The 23,998-nt window shown below is 49.0% G+C and overlaps 4 protein-coding genes across 4 annotated transcripts; 1 reads left to right on the top strand and 3 right to left on the bottom strand.

The window, feature by feature from the left end:
* Positions 1-291: 291 nt before the first annotated feature.
* N7506_001890 (uncharacterized protein) lies at positions 292-1,782 on the top strand (the record flags this gene model as incomplete). Its single annotated transcript, XM_056951186.1, has 1 exon — positions 292-1,782. One exon carries the CDS (start codon positions 292-294, stop codon positions 1,780-1,782), a length of 1,491 nt encoding a protein of 496 aa, XP_056817101.1.
* A 523-nt stretch (positions 1,783-2,305) lies between these two features.
* Positions 2,306-3,492, bottom strand: N7506_001889 (uncharacterized protein; the record flags this gene model as incomplete). The annotated part of the gene is made up of 6 exons (XM_056951185.1): positions 2,306-2,465; positions 2,545-2,669; positions 2,733-2,765; positions 2,854-2,947; positions 3,030-3,428; positions 3,473-3,492. 6 exons carry the CDS (start codon positions 3,490-3,492, stop codon positions 2,306-2,308), a joined length of 831 nt encoding a protein of 276 aa, XP_056817100.1.
* Positions 3,493-8,257: 4,765 nt separating this feature from the next.
* On the bottom strand, positions 8,258-9,310 carry N7506_001888 (uncharacterized protein; the record flags this gene model as incomplete). Its single annotated transcript, XM_056951184.1, has 1 exon — positions 8,258-9,310. One exon carries the CDS (start codon positions 9,308-9,310, stop codon positions 8,258-8,260), a length of 1,053 nt encoding a protein of 350 aa, XP_056817099.1.
* Positions 9,311-18,536: 9,226 nt separating this feature from the next.
* Positions 18,537-19,257, bottom strand: N7506_001887 (uncharacterized protein; the record flags this gene model as incomplete). Its single annotated transcript, XM_056951183.1, has 3 exons — positions 18,537-18,686; positions 18,740-18,852; positions 18,927-19,257. The coding sequence occupies 3 exons, from the start codon at positions 19,255-19,257 to the stop codon at positions 18,537-18,539; spliced, it is 594 nt and encodes a 197-aa protein (XP_056817098.1).
* Positions 19,258-23,998: the final 4,741 nt, after the last annotated feature.

The raw sequence follows: 23,998 nt of genomic DNA, 5'->3' as shown, positions 1-23,998 counted from the left end.
CCCTTTAGTTGACGATTGGTGATGATCTCTACGTGTAGGCAATCCAGCTGTTGTAAGCGATTACCGAGATCGCTCATTCTAGGCTCAATGACTGTTGCCAAGGGCTCTGAATTATTTCGAGGCGGACTCGCTTGAGATATAAAAGTGTGACTTCTCGTTCAGTCTCAAATCACTTTCAAATCATTCTCCAGTCAGCTTTCTCGGACGTTCGGCGCGAATTCAAACTCGGGGCGCATCATCTGTTCTCCCGATTTGAAACACCGGATCTATTCAGCTAAGCATTCATTCAGAATGATTGGGCTGCGCAAATCTTTGCCAGTGGCCATTGTGTCATTGTTGGCCGTGAGCTCTGGTGCTGAGGCATATCGCTGGTTCAATTGGCAGTTCGATGTGACATGTGAAGCCACTGGCTTCTACGTACCTGCCAATGAATCCGAACTTGTCGATTTTGTCAAATACCATTACCCACGGAATACCATGCTCAAACCTGTTGGAAATGGTCACGGGTTTGGCAATCTCACGACTTGTGTCAGTGACAAAGACACTGAGCGGGAGTCATACATTCTCAGCTTGACCAATCTCAAACATCTCAACATCCATGATAACAACATCGTCACCTTTGGTGGTGGTTGGGATCTGGTCGACCTTATGCCAATTCTTGAAGAGAACGGTCTCCAAGTTGCCAACCTTGGTAGTGAAAAGGTGCAAAACTACATCGGCGCTGCAACTACTGGTACCCATGGTACCGGAAAGCAGCACCAAAACCTCGCCACCCAGATTATCGGCCTTCGCGTGTTGGATGCGAAGGGGGAGATCCACAAAATCACCAAAGAAAGCACCCCTGACTTGCTTCGGGCTTACAGTATCGCCATTGGAGCTTTGGGAATTATCGTGGAGGTCACAATCCAAGCCGAGCCCTTGGCATACCTGAAGCGGACTACGAAGGTTGTGGAGGGATCTTCGAACATCACCGAGCTTTATCAGCAAATCGCGGAGTTTGGCACCAAATACGAACAAGTCAACATCGTGGGCCCTACTCTGAACTATGATCAAGACAAGCATGAGCTTGTAGTGAATCCTAACATGACACTCGTATATTGGGAAGAGACTGATTACCAAGGGTCTCGCAATTGCTCACTCGATTTCTGCTCCAATGACTGCGGCCGCTGCGATCGGGACTACGTCTGCTATGATCACAAAATGGAAGCAATCGCAACAACCCCATCTGGAATCTGCTACCGCGGCTTCATGGGGCAGTTTGAGCACTTCTTCCCTATCGAGAGCCTGGCAGAGGCTGGTGAGGATTACTTGACCTACGCTCAAGCCCAATCCGACAGAATGAAGCCATACATTGACGATGAAATCGTGGGACCAGGCTTGAAGGGTCATTATCTCAGTGACGATGTGACAGTCATCACTAGATTTGTCAAGGGTGATGACAACTGGCTGTCCCCTGTCAACAAATACAACTTGCAGCCCAATGCCAGTGGAATCTTCGCCACATTGGAATACTCCTGGATCCCCACCTACAACAACTTCACCACTCAGTACTTCTTCCAAGAGCTTGCCAGCGAGTACATTCCCAAGTTCGGTGAAATCTATAATGTTCGACCTCACTGGAACAAGATGATTTTCCACAACGAGACTTACAGCTCCACCATCTACCCGAAGATGAATGATTGGGTTGATTTACAGAAGAAGATGGACCCCAATTGTCAATTCATCAATGAGTTCCTGGCTGAGTCTCTTGGGATTGATCGGTGTCAATATCTTTTCGACTAAAAGAACGAAGACTTCTGAATAGCTGCACCTTTGGAGCAGCTGTCGGATCCCGGAGATTGTCTTTGGCGAAAAGAGAATTATGTGGTCATTTTATACTCTTCACTAAGTGTATTGGAGCTCGAGCGAAGCACTGAGGTTTACCACCCATCCCTGTACCTTTCAACCAAGATCTTTCACTCCCAAAACACAGCTTAAATCTTTAGAGAAGACAAATGACTTGATTTTCCTCAAATGGCCATACATTGAGATGAATACAGTCCATCCAAGAATGGGTTTCCAACATGTCTGCCCAAGTGAGTTTTGCTCCCGAGACCAAAGCTAGGAATTTTGAAGTCTCATGAATTTATGTACATGCATGGATCGGGTGCGGCACGACCGGCAGTCTTAATCACTCACCAAATGCCACAGCTCGACCCTTTCGGTTAAACCTGATTGTGCAGAGGCCTCTATAATATGTTTCCTCAGTTCCATCCTCGCCATGATCGAGCTAAATCCAAACATATTAGCCCCTCATTATTGATTTCTATGCTTCTTTAGCGTCAGGTCGTTTCTGGCCACCAGGGACCAGACGTTGGAAGACATTTGTCGGGTCGTAGATCGCCTGAGAAGCGCGGGGTTTAGCAAGGTTTTTCTCGCCGTAGCTTGTCAAGAGTGGCTGATTCCAGCCAGAGTATGTAGGCATACTAGAGCAGATTCGCACATTAGCCACAGTTGAGACAACAGGAAGGATAAAGTAGGCACGAAAAGGCAGGAATGACGAACAGGTAAAGATGAAGAAGCTCACGACTGGCGGCCAATTGCTGCATCTTCTCAACGAATTCGTCGTGATCTGACAACACTCGATCGGAATCCGCTTCGTTGTCGAAGGTGGCTCCAAAAGTAGAGGACTGGATCAAAGTATGTTTGTCAACATTCATGTGAGATCGTTTGAGGATTGTTCAAGTACTCACTGCCCAGCGTGCGGTTTCCAGCATCTTCCAATCCTAGCGCGTTCGTCCTTTTGAGTATGCCCTGAGTGACTTATCTGTGGGTAATTGGCATGTTGCAATGTAAGCCGTAAAAGCCCTCGACATCCTGATAATTCTTCATCCATTTGCGGAACTCCCACCAGATATCCTTGTACAATTGGGCGTCTTCATAGACAGTCATGATCCGCTGAGCTTGGCTAAACGTGAGATCTGTTTCAGCTTTATTTCTCTGCGTGTCTCCTTTGGATGTCGACTATGGTGACCAGTGAGAATACTTACAACTTGCCATCTGGGAATCCGTCATTCAGCTCAGCTGGAAGCGAAGTGTAACTCTGATTGTGGACTGTGCTCTTGTAGTGAGGTCTATTGTTCCAGGGTTGCATGATGTCGGGCAATCCTTGGAGATCGGCGTTATAGACCCCAGGAGTGAAGTTGATGGTCTCGTTGGTAGTACCGTTGTATCCGAACTGAGGCAACGTATGGGTATGGGTATCGTTGACAGCCTGATTCACATGATGATCATAAATTGCGTCCGCGAGTTTATCGAGTGAGGATTTCGGGTAGTTGACGATACCACCCAACACGCGACCATCGGTGGCGACGGTAGCGAGATCAAAGTGAGTGGCCACGCCGAAGTTGTTGGTTCCTCCCTTGAGGGCCCAGAACAAGTCGTTATGACTGCTGGAATTATTAGCATTAACAATCGTCCCATTGGCCAAGACCCCTTCGTAGTTGACGACATTGAGAATGGTAAGACCTTCGCTGTTGGAAGTAGGAGAAGCCCGCCCCAACCGCGAGCCCCTGTTCTACTTTCTTACAGCGGCCGATGACAGCGGAAAGATTGTAAGGGTTCAGGGTTTAACCGTCTTCGCCCTCGAGACGGTGTCTGGATTACCTCTCTCACCTTCGGTTGAGCCTCCCAGCAGACTCGACACGCTGTTCAACGCGCCCCCAACACTTCTTCTTACCTCCATCCGCAAGCCTCGTAGTTTTGGACATTCCAGCAACACATCCCTAACCGTCTCCTGCGCGCCGCACTCGCATCGATCATTGTCCCGGAAGCCAATTTCTTGGCGTATGTGGATAACCAGTTGTGGCCCGTGCGCAGCTGAGTGAGCAAGTTTACTCGGTTGTCGGAACGTGGTCGTTACAGTACGGACTAGTACGGGCATAGCCAATGGAGTACTTGAGAGTGTGTTTTATATACTATAGAAAGTGCAGAATAAACTGGGGATGGGCTTAGTAAGGTCGTTGAGAGCCTTACGATCATCAGGCAGAGGGGGTGCTGAATATTCCTCGGGCGCGCTAGTAACATTTCGACCCTCTTTTGTTGACAAAAATGGTATCAGACGGGAAACGATCAACTGCATGGGTCTGTCGAGATCCGTGGCTTGTGGATCGGTAAAAGGTTCTTTGTGGGCCATGGCTTGGCTCTTTCTTGGTGAGTCAAGCCCGCGTTCGGTAAGCGATAAATATTTTTCCGCTCGATCTTTCTGTCGGTACGCTCCTAGTGTCGTTATAGCGGTTTCAACTTTATGTTGATTAAAGTTTACGGAGCTTCAGACGCCGCAAGTTCCGCCAAATCCCAACAAAAAAGGCCTCGAAAACCATCCGAGCAAGCCACAGATTACTCGGCCTCGTCTTACCCCCATCCCAAGGCTCTTTCATTGCTTTTCCAAACCTAGATGACTCAAGGCTCCGGATATTGATTAAGATACAGTCTTCTCCATAACGGACCTCATAGAGCACGGGTCCTGAGTTATCAATACACAGTGGAAGTTTTTGGTTAAGAGATATATTCGACTGATGCCACAATCGATGTCTTGCTCGGCCAAGTACACCTGTGAGTACTTTCCAGGTGTGACCGTACTCAAGGAGGCCGATGATTCCTCCAGCAAATGAGATCAACTCCTCGAAGGGGACGTGAAATTGTTCGATGGCTGTACCAACGAGATAGATGCCAGCAGCATCAAATTGGATACAGAACATATTGAGTAGATGTTGAAATTGATATCGAGATATCTCAATTGAAAAAGCGGGTGCGGGTGCGGTTTGAAGACTTCTCTTTTGGAATAGGTATTGAGCTCTGTGTCCCTCGAGGCTCCTCTCGGAGCTCTGGCACATTCAGCTAGGTTCAGAGAAATCGACGAGGATTCGACGGCTCACTGTAAAGAAAGATTTTGGAGTATCAAAACATTGTGAGGTAGAGTGAATCGGTACCAGAGCGGAGAATAGAATGGCCAGGAGTATATAAAGCCAAAGTTGCAATCCCTAGAAGCGGATGCATCTTGTGACGCGCCAGATATGCCTGTTTTTCCTGAATCCACCTGCCAAGGACGATGATCTCAACTCTAAATGTGCAATTTAGATTTGCGGCATTGCTAATAATTCTTTCGAGATTAAAATTGGCCCACACGGGAATTATTCGGTGAAATGATTTCTGATATCGGGCATCCATTGGGCATTCGAGAGTTGTGAAAGGCGATAAGATCGCGAAAATAGGGGCTAATTATGCAATATGCACCCTCATGCGAGATTATCTGCTCTGTCAGTAATTAATTGGCCCACTTATGATGGCTGTGGTAAAAAAGAAATAGAGAACAATAGATGGAGGCCAGGGGTCCTGATTATGCCAGGAAGGTTTGTGATCATTTTTTTGAAGTCCTTAGGTCTGCCAAAGAAAGACGAACGTCTTTTAGCTATGAAGAATATCTTATTGCAAGCGCCAACAAGTAGACCTATGCTTATGCCAATGAAATGTGGCATCATGTAGCGCCAAGATAGAATAATGTACAAACAGAGTGCTAGTTTAGTTACTTAACAACAAGAAAGAGTTCCGCTATCGTTCCTGATCGGCGAGTTGTATACTGTTTTGACGTCTTAGCGACGTCCAGGGTGATTGTGTCTGGAATTAAAAACAAGCATTGCCTTCCCTACTAGGGCCTAGGAATTTACCTCTGCTTCGATAAGCCTCAGTGCTGTTGCAGGCTCTCTTCTTTATCTCGTCAATTTCTCTGTTCTCTCGACTCTTGCTGTCAACAAGTTGCGCGTGTTTGGGTTGCTACACTCTTTGTCTATCATCCTTTTTACCCCCCGCGGGCGCGCCATTCACACCAAATCAGTCGTCCGCGGACTCAGACCAAATTTACAAATGTTTGCTGCAAACTTCAGACTCACAGCCCCAAGACCCTACACATCAGTTGGCAAAGCTTATGATATTGCCGAATCGCAAGACGGGGTTCCCAAAGACATTTCGAGACGAAAAAACTCGACCGCCCGTAAGGAACGTCAGCGCCGGTGTATAAAGGCAAGACATCCGAGAAAAAATTCGTTACTTTGCTGCTCAAATTTAACTTCCCAAGTACCAGTACATTTATGGAAATCCGTGCTTGAAATTCTCTAAACGCAGTTCCATTTGCATTTTTGACGAGAGCTCCGACAGACGGCCAAAAATCAACCCAAGTATGATAGAAGAAGAACTGAGATACCACCAGAGGTTTGTGGTAAAAATTTTGGAAGTATGAGAAATTTCAAAAAGGGGCATGTTCATATCATCAATATTGTGCGCTCAGGATCACCATTTAAAGTAGAATCCGGAGTGAAAGGAAAAATTGTTGCAGGAAATAATCCTGCTTGGAACATGCAAAGCGACTCGATTAATTCGTCTCCTCAATGACCCATGGTTATCAACATTCAATTTTCAAACCTGCGATCATCTATGCAAATAGAGATCTTTGAATTCTTCTCCTTTCTCTTTTGAATGGTTTTATTAGTGACTTCACTAAGTCAAGAGGGATAAGGGCTGTAGTCTGGCCGTGACGGGTTACCTATCGCGGCGGTCTTAGACCCTAGCGTTAGATAGAACCCATCCGCGCTCCTTTGTAGGGAGGTAATGCGTCTGTATAGTCGCGATGATTTTTATGTACAGAGGGAAGGCCTGAGGGACAAAACGAGTCTTGACTACGTGAGAGATGACGAGCTACCAGCAAGGGCGAGCGATTGACTCTCGTGAGGCAGTTTCAGGAAGTAAGAGACCCCTCCATAGGCCTGTTAGGCTCTGTGCAGGCACCAGTTGAGGAAATGCCAATTAAGCTCCTTGTTGTAGCCAAGAGGTATGAATTAACTTATTATCTCAGAGGGATACATGAGCCTACATATACAACAATGAGCCAAATTGATTTCCAATCAACTTAGGTTGTCCATATTGATACCTCGGAGCTAATTCCGACGGTGCGGCTTGGTTCCTGATCTGCACCAGCCTCATATCACAACAATGTCCATTCTTCCTGGCAATGTGAGTGATTTATCGCACCCTCTGCTGCGCTATATCAAATATTTGTGCAATTCTTGTGCTCCAAAACACGAGCACCATTGCTGATTTTATGCCATCGTACATAGGAGCAGCCGTCGCCACTGTGAAAGATAACCGTTGAGAGTCCTATCGCCGGATCGGAGATGAGACCACGTCACTACGATGCATGATCCATCGCGTCTTCCGCCTCATTCTCACCGCCCTCACACCATGAACGGCGGAGTGTACGAACCTCTGCCATCCCCATCGCGAGGTCTTATCCCGTTACGAGTGTACATTTTCCTGTCACAGGGTCTTCGTCACGCGCCTTTGGCTCTCAGAATTTGCCCAGTGCACCCAGCGCGGCTTCTTTGAAGCCACAACCAGAGAGTGCGACGAACTGGAGACAACATCATGTCAATACGGCATGAATGGTGACGCATTGATGGAAACATTGTAAATGATCTCGTCGGCAAGCTATTACCACGAAGCTAATTGATCCTTTCGTCTCAAGCGAACGTTCTGCGAACTCAATGAACAGGTAAGTCATAAAATCTCCAAGTGATAAGCCTAAATGACTCGAATCGTACAACAGCACCCCTCATATTCCCGTCACTCGAGTCAAATGCGAAGCGAGCAATCTTGTCTGCTCGAGCTCTCCTATACCGATACGATCGCAAACTATCTCTCCTTTTCTCATGATCACTGGTAGCATGGAAGAGGAATGACTGGCAAGGTTCACATCGTCTCGGCCCTTCTCTCAGTCGACACTATGCATCAGCCATGTGCTGATCTGTCTACCGATACAATGTCCAAGGCACAATGGGCCAAATACTGTCTGTCCTAGAATTCAAAAACTCGCGAACGAATAGTCTCCTTGTGGATTGAATTTCTGGAACTTCTGAGACCAAGGGGTGATCCTCACAGCCGTCGGTTCGCATCTGGCATCTTTTCAGCCCTGGAACTCCAAAAGATCCGAGTAATGATGGTGGTTCTGTCTTACTTCATGGCAAGTGAGTCTTACCTTCGCACCAATTCCAGTGCGGTTGTCTGGTTCCTCGCAGGGACTGGATACCATATAAATATACTCAAGGTGGAACATGTGCATGCATATGTGCTATCGGTCGCATTTTAGTTTACGTAGTCAAGCCAAAAAAAAAAAAAAAAAAAAAATTGGAGATAATGATAATCAGATCTCCTCTTAGGGAGTAACAATTCAAAACTCCGGCGGACACGCAGCTCCGCCCGTAACTTTACACAAGATGGCTCGCTCGGGTATACCTTGAAGAAACAATTTACCCTTTATCTCCTTTGACCATAAAGTTTGCCTATACTTTTGCCAGTTTTTCTCGGCCTCCTTTCCGTTTTCCATGTGCGCAAAAGAATTTCCCACGTCATAATTCACTATATCCAGAGGCACCCAGGTGTCAGACCTTGGCGAAGGATGAGCATTGATAAGCACACCTTCCCAGGTATCGAAAAGGCCCAAATGTCGAAGAAATCCAGACCGATCGAGGTTCCAGCTTGATGGATGCCAGTAGGAAAGTACCAGTTGTACAATTTGCGGAGGCCTCAAAAATTGGATAATGCTTCGTATAAAGAATCCCCAGTTCCCGACTATACTTTCGCCTTCGTCGAGATATTGGTCTCTGACCTGTTCATCTTCACCCTCCAGCCAAGAAGGGACCTCGGAGAGACGAACGGTCTTTCGCCCAAGAAACCCCCATGTGAAGTCGACGATCTCAACGATATCTATTTTCTCCTGCATGGGCCTTTCCGGATTGTTGATCCAATGTCGCAAGGTAACGTCGAATGCGTCATCAAATTTTTGAGCATTCGGCCATACCTGACTTCTGACCCTCCAGAGCTTCTCTATTGACATCCACTGCGCTGTCAAAGCCTTGTAGAATCGTTCATAGCCACCTTGTCTGTTATTGAGCATGTTTCTGCTCTCAAGGGGCTCAGTGTGTGAAGATGGCTTCGGGAGATCTTCTTCAAACGCAGATTCCTCTGTTGTATCCGGTTCATTCACATCGGGCGTGAATGAAAAGATCGACCGCTCGTACGCCTCGTTTGCAGCGTTATCTAGGTAAATAGCAAAGAGTAGACGCATTCCATGCCATCGAGATACTATATCCCAGACAACCTGATTAGGTATGCTCGTGCCATATTTCACAGGTTCCATCATATTAAGATGCCATTTGCGACGGGCGGCATTTCCGGGAATGACGGGTGTGGCGTAAAATTCAGATGAGAAATGCCCATACATATGAACCGCTTGATTGAGTTCAAGATCATGCTGATGTTGAGACGCTCTGGACTGGGTTACCGTTCAGTGATCGTACAATCGAGGAACAAAGGATTGCTCTTACAATGATCGATCTGAAGACCCTCAATCGGACGCTATTTGTGTCAAAAACAGAAAAGGCATATTTGCAGGATCGGGCAAAATGTAAAGCGTCATCTATGTTTTCAAGTGACTCAAATGCCAGTATTATAATCTCGGGAGGGAGGTCCAGAATGTGGCACATGTCGTAATAGTGAAAATGCCAGGCGAATTGCAAGATTCACAACCTCAATAGCGAACTCTTATCAGTGAAAGAATCCTCCGTGCATGACAAATAGAATAGACCCCGGCTTCAAAAATTAGTCTCCATAAATGGTGACCGGTCAATCCAGTCAAGGTTGCCATTCTCAGACTTTCGGTTAAGGAGGGGGTTGAAATTTGAGGTGGGGTCGCTTGGTGTGCCCACTCTCTACACCAGAGCATGGACATTAGAACCACAGATCACTCAAGGCCATCACTCAACTTCAACGCCTGGCCACATACCACAATACACATCAACACCCTCTTCCATACTGTCGCCAGCGCTCATCAACGTCTATCAACGTTCATCAACACCCACCAACGTTCAATAACGAGTTCAGGGGAACCAAGATGCATTATGTGGGTCCCATGCAGATCATATCTCCATCCGTCTTGTATGCTTCACGTAACCCCCATGTTCCATACGGTTGCCCTTATATTTTACCTTCCTGCTACTCCTGAGGTACGGTTATAGATTGTTGTTGTTCAGAGGTATGAATTAAGTTGTTATCTCGGAGGGATGCATGAGCCTATATATACAAGAATTACCCAAGTTGATTTTCAATCAACTTGGTCGTCTGTATAGATACTTCGGATCTAATTCCGACGGCGCGGCTTGGTTCCTGATCTGCACCAGCCTCATATCACAACATTCCCCCTCAGGATCGCTTTGCTGGCAAGGCGATACTGGATACGCTGTGCAGGCAAGCCTCGGTAAAACCACTCAAAAACCTTTGTGGGAAAATAAAGTGGAAAGAGCGCCTGCGCTGTCACGTTTGTTGCCTCTGAGTCTCCGAGGCTCCGATCCCTAGAAGACTACAGAACTTGGCGAATGCCGTAGGTCCCAACGGCTTGGTGAGACCGTCTGCGGCCTGTTCCGCAGTAGGAACATATTGAAGACCAATCTCGCCAGCATTCAGCACGGCTCGCTGATAGTGGAACTTCACGTTGAAATGTTTGGTCCGTTTGTGGAACTCGGGATTGCGCGAGAGGGCAATCGCGGACTGGTTGTCGGCCATGATGTTGGTGACCGGAGACCGATACAACTGTGTCTCGGCCAGGAAGGTGCGGAGCCATTGCAAATGCAGAATGGCATTGTATTGTCCAATGTACTCGGCATGAGTTGTCGACGTGGCCATTTCCCCCTGTCTCTTGGACGACCAGGAAACTGGTGCGCCTGCAAGTTGGAACACATAGCCAGATGTGGAGTATGCCCCATCAGTGACGACAGAGCCGCCAAAGTCGGCATCCGTGTATCCAATTAATTGTCCGCTGCGGTAGGTGATGCAATGGTATTGTGTGGCTTTGACATAGCGAAGCAATCGCTGCAGGGCGACCCGGTGGTGCGATTGCGGCTGAGACGTGAAGCGACTCAACGTGCCCAGCGCAAACGCAATGTCCGGTCGCGTTCCAACCATCAGATACATCAACGAACCGATGGCGGTTGCATATCGTGCTTTGCCTTCCTCGTCTGGAGGTGCTTCATCCGGATGATGATTCAAAACTTGCTTGGGATTCATCGGGGTGGTCTTCGCCTGACAGGTTTCCATGCCAAAGTCAGACATAATCTTTTGGATGTACTGGTGTTGGTGAATCGAAACGGCTCCGTTGGCATGGTAGTCGAATTGGATTCCGAGAAATGAACGCGGAGTTCCAAGGTCGTTCAATTGAAACTCCTTCTCCAATGCTTGTTGCACTTGTTTGATTTCGTGCGAATTGGCTGCCGTAATGAGAAAGTCATCGACATAGACACAGACCACGCAATCGGATTTGTAGAACACGCAGTTGTCCGATTCTGCCATAGTGAAGCCATGGGCGGCCAGCACGCGGTGGACGCATTGGTACCAAATCCGCGGGGCCTGTTTAAGTCCATACAAGGAACGACGAAGCCGGCATACGTAGCCTGGCTCTTCAAATCCTTCGGGCAACTCCATGTAGATGGAAGAGTCCACGTCACCGTGTAAGAACGCCGTGACGGCGTCGAATTGGTGAAGCTTCCATCCGCGTAATGCGGCGCTGGCGATGATGCAGCGGACTGAGTCCATTCGTGACACAGCAGCAAACGTTTCGTGGTAGTCGATGCCATATTTCTGCCGATATCCTTTGATCACCAATCGCGCTTTGCGCGTTCCGTTGACTTTGGTCTTGAAGACCCATTTGCAGCCAATCACATGATCTCCGGCGGGAACGTCCTTTCGTGGAACCTTTTCCCATGTTCCGTGTTCGAGAAGCGACGCATATTCTTTCTGGATGGCAGCCCACCATTCCAGTTGATTCGGGCACGACACGGCTTCGTGGAAAGTTGAGGGATCGACTGTGCGCGCAGATGTGGTATTCAGTGCGCCTGCGGTGTACACCTTGCCAAGTGATTCCAGCAAGCGCCGTGAGGGTCTTCTTCTGCGGCCATAGATGGAATAGCCGAGGTCCTGTGTGGTCTCTGCTTCCTGTTCAATTGGATTGACCGGCGAAGGTATTTCCTCCCCATGCTGAGACGGCGTTTTCTCTTGTTCGGATGATAAGGGCAAAGGCGATACCGGTGGGGTCGGCAGCCCATTAGCCAAGGAAGGTACTGATGGAAAGACCGATGACGGAGGAGCGTTGTCCGGGAGGTCGTTGCCTGATTCCCCCTCGATGAGTGGCGCCACAGGGGTCCTCTCATCGAACTCGACATCACGGGAAAAGACGGTCTTTCCGGAATGGATCTCATACAGTTTGTACTGGTTCGGCTCACAGTAACCTAGCAATCGGCACTCGGACGACCTGGGTCCGAGCTTTGCTCGATGCTCTCTGGGAATCAACACCCATGCGCGGGAGCCAATCCGTCGCAGATGCAACAGCGAGGGTGGCTTCTCGTATAATATTTCGAACGGTGTCTTCTTCTGTAAAATTGATGCTGGCGCGCGTAACTTCAGATAGACCACCGTTTCTAACAGCTCAGTCCACCAGGAAGGAGGAAGGTTCGCATCAGACAGGAGCGTGTTGATCCGCTCCCGGATAGTGCGATTCGTGCGTTCGGCCAGACCATTCTGCCCTTTGCAGTATGGCGGCGAGGTGTCAAACTCAACTCCCTGGGTCTCGAGGTGTGTTCCGATCGGCAGGTATTCTCTCCCATTGTCGGTGAGGAACCTCTTGATCTGGGCGCCGAACTGTCGGTGCATCCAGGCCTCAAATAGTCGGAACTTCTGGAGCGCTTCATGCTTCCATCTCATGGCATATGCCCACGAGCCACGAGAATAATCGTCAGTAAAGGTGATCACGTACCTGGAGCCATCTTTGGCGATCGGCATCTCCATGATGTCCGAATGGATCATTTCAAAGATTCTCGTTGAATGCAGACGTGGCCGTCTTGCACGGGAGTTCCTCTTCTGATGCTGCTTACCCGACATACACGCCGGGCACTGCGGCGTTGCCAGCAGCTGCGCCTGCGTCAGCGGTCGGTACGGAGTGCCGGTCTGCCGGAGGACCACCCTCAAGTCTCCCCGGTTCAGATGTCCCATCCGAGCGTGCCACATCGCTTCGGAGGCCTGGTCCACTCCCTTGCACGCATCTTCTTCGAGTATCACAGCTTCACCACCGAGTTCAGAGGTTGACGTTGCGCATTCTGCGTCACTTGACTCCTGAGGGTCGTCGACGTCCATGGCCACCGCCTGCGGTTCCAGGGAATCTGCATGGCCATAGGTCGTCGGCGCCCTCGCCAGTTGGACTCGCTCTCGAGATCTTCTGCTCACATGGCACCGCAGGATCAGTAGATCCTCTTCCGCATGGTAGGCTGTCCCCACAGTCCGTCCTCGGCGTTGCACAAAGACGTTCTGCGGGTGTGCCACCACCGAGTAGCGGTCTCGCAATAACTTCGGCACGCTGATCAGATTCATCCCGACGCGTGGCGCGAAGTATACATTCTTTAACACCAGGGGTTGGTTGAACTTCCCCCGGAGCGTGAGCTTCACCGTACCAATCCCTTCGGCTTCCACTGGATCACCCGCCGTGTCCAGCATCTCGCGGTGGGGCCGCAGACTGCTGAAGCAGCTCCGGTCCCAGCAGATATGGCTGGTGGCGGCCGAGTCCAGGATCCACCGGGGTTGCGGTGCGTGGGTATAGAGGGTCGTCACCCTCGCCCTCACGATATTGATCCTCGGTCTCTTGGAAGTCGGCGGGCCCTGCCGATCTTCTCTCTGGCTTGACGGTATATTTTGCATGTTGTTTCTTGGTGAGCCGGAAGCACTCCGTTCAGCCTTCAGGGCATGGTCCCTAGGCGGGTGAATTTCGCGCTGTTTCTTCCAGCACTCCGCGACCACATGGCCGCGTTTCTTGCAGTAGGCACATTTCTTGGGGATTCGCTGCACTGCATTGACGGACGGTCCTGGGACTCCCTGCGGGGGCACGGGAGACTCCTTTCGTCGGACCGTCTGCTCGGCATTAGACAGCCGATTTCCAATCGTAATCGGGTTGACCGGATCCTTGTCATTCTGGATCGCATCCACAACTAGGATGTATTCCGGTCCGATCTGCGTCAGCAAGATCGCGATGTGTGTCCGATCACCAATCGATCCGGGCGCGATGGCATTCAATCGATGTACGAGCAACCGTACACGATCAACGAATTCGCGCGCACTGCCGCATCGTTCGCCGGTGGTCTCGCGAAGTTGAGCAAACAGTTCGCAGAAGGTGGCGAGTTCCATTCGCCGGTACCGTTCTTCAAGTTCATTCCAGAGGTCGCGAGACGTCTCTAGTCCCGCGACATGAATGCTGATGTGGGGGGACAGGTACCGGAAGATGGTGTGATAGGCCTCGGCTTCGCGGCGCGACCATTCGCGATGGCGCTCAAATGCCTGGACCTCCACTTCGAGGCGCGCTTCAATGGCTCGCTGCCTCACCGCCCCATTGAGGTGGGGCTCCACCAAGGGGTGGATGTCCGCCGTAATAGGTTTGGCGTACTTGAATAGACAGTCGGGACGCTGAAGGTCGCCCGACACGACATCCCAGACCTGCCTGGCTTTCAGGTAGGAGGTCATGAGACGTTTCCAGGTCGCGAAGTTGTCGCTTCCTGTCAAAGGCTCGATAGCCGTGACGGCTCGGTCGGGAGAGTCATGGACCAGAGCAGACATAGTGATGATGGCGAAAGCGGGGTAGATATATAATCAAGATTGATAAAATGATTCTTAGATGAGTAGAGACGGCACCCAAGATTTGCTCTCGGGCTCATAACCTGTTGTTGTTCAGAGGTATGAATTAAGTTGTTATCTCGGAGGGATGCATGAGCCTATATATACAAGAATTACCCAAGTTGATTTTCAATCAACTTGGTCGTCTGTATAGATACTTCGGATCTAATTCCGACGGCGCGGCTTGGTTCCTGATCTGCACCAGCCTCATATCACAACATTAGATCACTTCTCATTTCACTCTACATTTGTCCATAGATGGACATGCTTCATGATGGGTATGCGAAGGTCCAAGCTTCGCATGACCCCGTCTCTTTTGCACGTTTCTTGACAACAGCTGAAAGTGAAGCATTCAGCTAAATTTCAGCAACCTTCGGATCTGCGGAAACACAGCCACGGTGGCTGGTGATGATCCATGGTTCATCACCAATTCGCCCATCAGCCAACCACGGAACCCAAATCAAAATCTCGTGTAGGTTTAATTGTCTTCATTTTGGACATACTATCATTCGCTCTACTGTAAGCCTTTGGCGTCGTAGTAATGTTCATATATCATCTCTCTTCCCAACATCGAGGTCTGTTTCTTTGAACCTTTCTACTGAAGCATTACCTGCATTAAACCAGATTATACGCCAACCCAAAGGCTGGGAATCCTAGTCGAAAATTTCTGATGAGCTTTGGGATGTGTTCGCTGTCGACCAATGGATTGACAACCTGTTTGGCGACAGTGAGATAGTGAACAAACCCATCAAATTTACCATTGAAGACGCCGAAGCGGTCGCCAACGTGAGATTTTTTTCTTACCAAGGCACTTCCCGTCTTAGTGCCCGTATGCTGATCTGAAGAAAGAATCAATCTGAGCAGCCGGTGTTGAAGTTGATTGATAATCTTCACGGACATAGAGCGGCGTTTCCATATCGACAGCCCAGGATACCCGCACATCGAAGGATGGGCGCGATGGTTTGAGTGCTACTTCGTAGCGGAGAAGACCGAGCAAATACACCTCATCAGAAAAAGGCGCAGACCGTCACAAGGCCAAGTGACCATGAACGGATCATCGTCAGAGTGCCCTTTCTTGTTGTGCATAATGCTCGGACGCATACCATGCGTTCAAACGGCATAGAACCATTCTAGATACTGCAGATGGTGATGGAAGAAAGATATGGTGTGTATCGGTGGTTCTACCACAATTCCAGGGTCTGCTTCGTGTTGCAGCAGATGCGGAGTTAGCGCTAGCTCGTAGCATAAGCAGAGTAGCAGCACCGTATAGAGTAGGAATCTTGCGCATTGCTATTGCGGCGGGCTTTCGGCACAAACGAGCGGAGAAGGGCGCATGGGAGGCAGAGACGGGATTTCAAGGCCTCATTTTGATACCGAGCTGCAGAGCCCCTTCAGACTCCCCGCCACAGATTGTGTGGCTCGAAGCGCTTGGAGTAACCAGGGGTTTGAAGCTCAATTGCTGTCGGTGTTCCTTGGTAGCGGTAGGGATGCGACCGGGATTGTCATGCGTGCGAGTGTTCCTAGCTGCCTGTGTCGGACTGGGAGTCAGATTCACGAAATCGGTGTAACTGAACTGCTGACTCGGAGTTCCGGGTCTCGCATGAATGTCGCCACCTAGTATGGGAGTCGTCGATGGCAGAACTACATGCCGACTTGAAAAGAAAGAAGGGGTGAAGGTCTGGTAGTGATTGCCTCCTGCGACCCGGGCCGGGGTGGGGGAGCTCACCAGAGACGGTAGCAAGCCTTACCAATTCGCATCTTCAATGTGCCGGCCGGTGACTCTTAGTCCCGAGTGCTTCGGGGAGGGGTTCGTGGTGGAGAGGAGCCCATCGTCGAGCTCACATTCTGGGAATTGTGCAGCGGCAGATCCAAATTAGTTTCTTCATCACACGGTTGATGATAGACACATGGTGTTCCTGGTACCAGGGTTGCAGCAATAAGGGCTGTAAGGTGCCCCTTCGTGTCAGGGGAGGATTTAGCCAATCGGTAAGAGCTCTTCCGCGAGACACGGGTTGCCTTTTGAGGGCGCACGTAGGTTGAATCCGACCGAAAACGCTCGCAGCTGGCAAACTTCATCGACTCTATCGGCGCATCACTGAAGAAGTGAGGGAGAGTGCATGCTTGTTGCGAGCTGATCGAGATGACTCATGGTAGGTCGAGGCTCGGAGAGGCGAGGCGGAGAAGTCAATAGGGTTTCGCAACGACTGCGTAGAAATTTCGACGGGATATCGAGGGGTTTATCGCCGTCCAGGGGCTGGCTCGAGTATAGACTGTGAAGCGGACCGTGTTGGTATTTGAGTTTGGCTAGGCCTAGTCGATACCGCAGATTTGAGGACACCTGACGCAGGACAAATTCAGCTAGGTTTGTCCATTAGGAATGAATGTCCGGCGTTATTTCAGTACTCTAGAAAGTCCTGATTCGTACAGACAGTAGTAGTAGTAGCAGTAGTAGTAGTAGGATTCATTTACACTGACCCCTCGTAAAGTTGGATTCTAAACCACAACCCACTAGGCCGGGTACGGATTCGTATTTTGGTCTAGTTGGGAAATCAACTTTGCAAGGGGTCAGTGTAAATGAATTCTACTTTTACTACTACATACTACTGTACCTTGGAATGCGTTAATAAATTGTGTGTGTGTGTGTGTGTGTGTGTGTGTGTGTGTGTGTGTGTGTACCTTGGAGTCAAATTTGGCGGTGCGGCTTGGTTCCTGATCTGCACTAGCTTCTCATCACAACAACCTAGTCATACTGCCTAAGTCCAGGCAAACATATTGATTTCGATTCCAGCTGGGGAATTTGTGGCGATCTATTTAATTAGACCTACTCAAGAGGGCCATTGCATAATTTAATCATTTATATCTTCGTGGCAGCTATGTCTGTTTGCTGGGCCCGGAAAAATTCCATTGTATATTACGGGGAATCAACTTACAACGTAAGCTTGCACCAAAACCATCATTTCCAATAATAAACATTATTGCTCCAGTGGTTCAGATACCTCGCCTCTGAGTACCCTGGACTGCTTCCATATTGTATATCCAGTCTCACATCTCCAAACTATTGCATGTCCACGTCTCAAGTTGTTGATCGTTACAATATCGATGGCAAAAACATCATTTTTAGTGCAAGGTAGCAGACCGGTGTGGCGAAACAGCGGTATTCCTGCCAGCTTCGATTAGATCTGAATCGACGCGCGTCGTTACGATTGCCTCAGCAATGAACAAGCTGCTAACATAATGGGAGGTTCATATTTTTCTGGTTGGTGAGAAATACGGCCTTTTAATTGCACAACGTGTCCTGTGAAAATACTATTGCAGCTCTGTATGAAGAAAATTTAAACTTCCACTTATTGCGTTAAGTGAGTGAGGTTTCTCGGCTTCCCAGAAAGAGACAGCAAGGCCGAAATCACGCCTTTGGTTTATACTTGTGCCCCCGGAGCCTGACTATCAGGGTTATTGTAGAAAAAGATCCTTATTGAAATGTAAATACAGGTTTATGCACAAGGGCACTGTAGTACCAAGGAATGGACATAGGGAAATGGACAAGCTTGAGGAGGCGAGAAGGGCGTGGTTATTGGACTACTGAGAGTGATAAGATATTGTGCGATTCAACAACTCCTTCGTTTTGAAATATATGTAAACAAATTTTATTAGATAATACAGCAAAACACACCTAAAACTCCTCGACTTGTCTCAGAATATAACGCTTTGCCACAAACTCCCCAAGCAAGATCTCGGATAGAACTGAATTAAGCATCCTTCACACCAAGAGCCTTAGCAGACCGGTCCCAATATTCCTTCCGCTCATGGGTAACATTAGTCTCACGGCACTCAGTGATATAATTTTTCCACCCCTTCTCAGAACCATCCTGTAGCGCAGAACGCACTTCTTTCGAGCACTGCGTAGTCAAGAACCAAGCACCAGAACCGAAATCAAAAGTTTTATTCTCACGCAACAAGTCAAGTAGATCGGCGGGAAATTTTCCACGAAATAAAATCTACTTTTCAGCTCGGGAATGCTCTTCGCATATTTCTTATTGAAGGCGGGAGATTGCATATTGCGCGCTGTTATATACTTCAAAGTTACTATAAGGTTCTTCACGGTCTGGCCGAGTGCAGTGGGTTTCGGGTGAACTTACTGCCTTGTCCCAGTGTACCGGGGAAATGGTTCTTTTTGTACTTGAAATCGTTACTTTCGAAGGCCATCAGGCTGAGGATTGCGACTTGTTCGGCTTTATTGGTGACTTTGTTTATATTGAAAGATTGGGAGATGGAGTCGGCGGCTGTCTTTGCCATAGCACATTCTCCCTTTGCTGGAGGGTCGTCGCAGGATTTTGATTGCGGAGCAATTTGTATCAGTTGGGCTTCCGTTAGAGAAATATCGTTTGTCGCGAACGAGCAGGAGTTTAGCGCCGCTGTGCAGAAGAGGGCGAGTGATAGGACGAGCGATGTGGCGAGGATCGAATACATAATATTCAGTCACACTTGAGGTAAAACCTGAAGCAATTCTATTCGTGCCGTCGGCTAGTACGTACTCCACGGCCAACGGAGTTGACTGTTGGACGGCCTCAATTCTGCAATGTCAAAATGCTAATGAATGCAGTCGAAACGAAGGGAGTCTAGACGCTTTGATACGTCCAGTTCGAGTCCCCTCGGCAAGCGAGACATCAACCGATAGAGAGCCTGTCACCGTTGGACAATCAGCACCAAACGAATCTCGTCAGAGTCAGTAGCCTCAGCGATCAATGGAATCCCCACGGGTGTCAGTCGAGCAGAGTGGGCCCCGTCGCTCAGCCAGAATGGCAGGGGTTCATCTACTGCGAGACCCGTCTGGCTCTGCACCGCTTCGCCGGTCGGCACGAGTGAATACCACCCAGCGTAGGTGATGACAACTTACAGCAGACGCACCACGGAGATGGGAAATCAGCGAAGCGAGTGTCAATCAAACACGACTACACGTGACCAGACGCTGGCATTCGGGCCAACAAGAGAGTGATGGAGTTTTTGAGTGGGGCTGTTGCCGTCATGCCCCGCTACTTTTCCAGAACAAATGGACGTTGTATGCTCGAGATGCTGCGCGGCTGCGCTGTGGCATGACTGTGCTATTATATATGACCAGTCTGTATAATGTGGCTTGTAGCAAGAAAAACGAATTCCGTATGTTCGACCTTATCAACGGCCTTGAATCTGTGGAGTAAAGTACTGTCTGTAGTAAAAGTTGATCGATCACCTACGAGGGATAGTGGCTCGCTTATAGGCTACAGCAGACCAAGTTACGTGATGTGGTCAATTTTTCTACAACCCTGAGGTAAGTGAGCTCCGTTGTGGATTGGTAAACCGGCTAACATACAAAAGATGAGGGCGTTTCAATACTCTTCCGCTGCAATGCGTGAGCTGCTGCTCAATCGTCAAGAGCTAGAAATCAACATCCAGAATCAAGCGCGCGAGACCGCGCTGTGGTATGCCATTCACTATGGAAACTACTCCATGGTCAAGAGACTTTTAGAACAACCCAAACTCAGAGTGGACATCAAACACAAACACGGCCGAACGGCGCTTCACCTAGCGGTCTTCGCTGGCAGGATAGAGTTCGTACATCTTCTGCTGTCAAGAGGCAGCAACTCTGATCTACAGGATGATTCAGGCGAATCGCCCTGGGCCTGGGCATGTCACTTCAATAGACCCGTGATGAAAATGATCCTTTCCAGCGATCCCGACTCCGACTTGTTTCTTGGAACTCAATCATCACGGGACGCTCCGCTACCGCTGCATCAGGCAGTCGCCCATGGTTCTCTAGCGGCTGTCCGGCGGCTTCTTAAAAGAAAAAATCTGGTACTAGACAGCCAGGATCGGAAAGGCTACACGCCACTCCATCTGGCCATCGAAAGCAATCGCCCTGAAGTGGTCGATTTGCTTCTGAGTCACCCGCGTGTCAATGTGAACTGCACCGACGGGGATGGAAATACGCCCCTTTGGCTTTCTACTTACTTGTCTTACTATGAGATAACCGAAAGGCTGTTGGCGGAGAAAGACATCGACGTGAACCTGATTGGGGGCCGTGGGAGATTCGAAATGCCGTCTACATCTCTACACCACGCCGCGGCCAGATTGGATACCGTGCTTCTACGGCGGCTGCTATCGGTGCCAGAGATTGATCCGAATGTTTGCGTTGCAGGTCACTCTCCAATCTCTATTGCCGCATCCCGCGGATGCGTGAGTGCAGTTGCTTGTCTACTGAATATGGCGAGCGTGGAGATCAATGGGAGGGGCTTCATAGATCCGCCAATCTGTCAAGCGGCTGCAAACGGCCATCATGATGTGGTCCGGCTATTAGTGCAAGAAGGCACACGTCTGAACATCAATGAAAGCACGATCGTATCCCACGACTCTGCACTCTGCATTGCTGCCCGTGGTGGTGACTTGGAGATGGTCCAGGCACTCTTGTCCCATCACCAAATTGATGTCAACCTCCGGAATGAATATTTCGAGGATCCGTTGATGTTGGCAGTCAAGGGTGGATGGCAAACACCAGACTCCAATCCTTCAGTTTAAAGAGATCGCTTGAGCTAGCAAGAGACGACTACATCAAGAGTGCTATTCGGAACAGAATGGAATCCAACAACTCTCGTCAAACATCGTTGAGGCGGTCTCCGAGGATGAAGTTTGGTGGTCTGTACAGTTAGCGACATATAGACCTGTCATGATGCAATACCAGAATGTTTTTCTCGGCATCACTTGCCAAAAAATGTCAGAAACAATATGTGTATCTCCCGTTGAACGAATTATTCCTAGTAACGCCACGTTCAGCCTCAACGAAGTCTAGCTGTTTTATACCATCCAATTATCAAAACTGGACTTGCAAACTATAATCAAGTGCCCCTGCAACTCTTTTTTTCTAGATCAAATCTTGTGTCCATTTTCACATTAAATTGAGTAAGTCGAGGTAAGCGGTAGGTTAGCTCGAGCGTGAACAGTTGGGGTAAACGTTGATCAAACCGTTCAGTCACTTTTGAAGGCGGTCGAGTTCAGGCCGGGACGGTCATGGGTGGCAATCACTGCAGCCGTAGGGTGACTGCTGGGCTATAAAGGGCCCTCGAGTACAATGTCTTTTGTATTTCATCCCAAAGGCTGCGATGGACCATCGAACTTCGCCTTCCCCATGTGACCGGCCAGCCAAGAGACAGTGCCGGTCTTCCCACGATCCAGAAGATGATAGCAACCTGCAAAGCCACCATCAGCAATTTGCAAATCCTATGGCCATTGAGTTTGAGGTTAGTCAAGCCCTTTTGGATAGCAAACGAACGAGATCACTAATACTGCATAGGTTCCAGTGCGCATACGCGGTTCCCTTACAGCGGAGTTCATGAAACTTCTACAACACAACGACGCCCTGGCTACACCATCCCTCAAACTGCTGGATCTGTACTCTTGCCTCTGGGAATGCTACGTCGTCAAATCTGCCGAGAAGATACGACTCGAGGAAGAGCAGCGACAGCTTCAAGAGTCAAATAAGTGGCTAGCAAGCGACGGCGATATCCTTCTACAGCTCTGCGATGACCAGGCATTGATACTGTGGGATCAAAAGCGAACAGTTCAAGCCCTTTGCAAAGGCGTGCTTTCATCATTGCAAGCGAGCGAGACTCAAGCCTGCGATACTGATAGGCATTAATCAAGTCTCATTGTTGTTCAGCGCTTGTGGGCGACAACGGCCCAAACAACCACCGGTGAAGTTCCGTTGGGTTTGGTGACGGGGTGTCAACGTTTCACGGCTGTTGATAGACTAAGCGTTTGGTTTTCAACAAGTTAGCATCTGGCCATCAAGTCCTCCTAATTTTCCATAGACTTTCGTTATCAAGGTAAATAAATTACCTGCCTACCCTGCGGCATTTCGTCCTTCCCAACCTTCGTAAAATCATACTTTCCACATTTCTGTAAATCCCCACCAGCCTTCGACGGCGAGTCTTGAACAAGAATGCATAAATCAAAGAAGAATGGTCTGTGCCCGTTATTTCAGTGGTTGGCTTGTGCTACAATTGGTAGACTGTGATTTGGATTTCGACCTTCATGCCAACTGGCAAGACTCCTCTGGCATACCGACACCGCCTCCTTGTCTCGCTACCGACTTCAAACATCATCGGCAAATCCTCTCGGATGAGAGAGAGCGTGAAGGATATGAGATTCAAGGTTCCTCCATGATCGAATGCTGTTTGCACCCCACTTACGACAAGCTGTCGGCCTTCAAGTGGATGGGTCCAGATCCTCTGTCCATGTCTACTCAGGCTAGCGACATATTCTTCTACATGTCAGCGTTCGCTTTCCCTATAGAAGTGCACTGGATAGAGTTTCGACTAGTACGATTTTACTGGAAAACTGGCGAGAGGATAGGAGAGCGCCTCATCCTACCCAAAATTGAAACGGCCCAGGGAATTCTCTGTCGGATACGCGGACACTTGCTAGACACGATCGCCCGGTCTGAGTTTGGTGCAATAGGCACTAGCTTCCGACTGTCCCTATGGCCTCGTATGGAACCTGTATAATACTCGAGTCAATCGGCACTTTCCCAGTTAGTCACGCTACAGACGACACTGTCGCTTGATCTGGAGTTTCTATGTGCATAATACATTAGGTGGGTGTAATTTACTGGTCCCTAAGATGGGCGATTGTTCGCAGACACAAGAAATATAAGCTTCTTTTCATGGTGTGATTCTCCTTCAATTCGACGTTATCGCAGTGTTTCTGCTTTGCTTTTAAGCAATATGGAAGATGATTCCAAATTCATGTAGTCAATCCCTCATTCTCCTCTTGCGTTATCCAAGAACTCTGCGAGATTAAGTATGGTAAGTCATTCCAGTCATCAAGTACGCTAACCAGCCTCTCCCGGGATAGTTCCAATGCCTGTTCAAAAAATCGCAGCCGGGATAGCTGCTTGTCATGGCTAACCTGAAGACAATCTCTCTTTTTCCGGTGTGCACCGGCTTCCTTCAAAACAAGGCTGTCCTGCTCTAGCATCTGGCCATCGACGTTCTTGGACACGCACGATTCTCATAGGCGTCTATGGAGTCCAACACGTCGAGCTGCTGGAAAGGCGGACTTGGGATCGTCGTGCTCAAGGTCTGCTAAAGCCTTCAAGGTCGGTTGAAATTCCTGTTGCGAAGGGGAGGGCTGCAATGGTCAGCAAAAGCACTTGAAGACGAATTTTTTCAATTACATA

The sequence above is a fragment of the Penicillium brevicompactum genome, assembly GCF_028827555.1.
Source record: "Penicillium brevicompactum strain IBT 35665 chromosome Unknown utg000001l_segment0_segment0, whole genome shotgun sequence".
In the NCBI taxonomy this organism is placed as follows: domain Eukaryota; kingdom Fungi; phylum Ascomycota; class Eurotiomycetes; order Eurotiales; family Aspergillaceae; genus Penicillium; species Penicillium brevicompactum.
The sequence above is the reverse complement of the archived record's forward strand: the minus strand, read 5'-3'. Positions and strand labels throughout refer to the sequence as shown.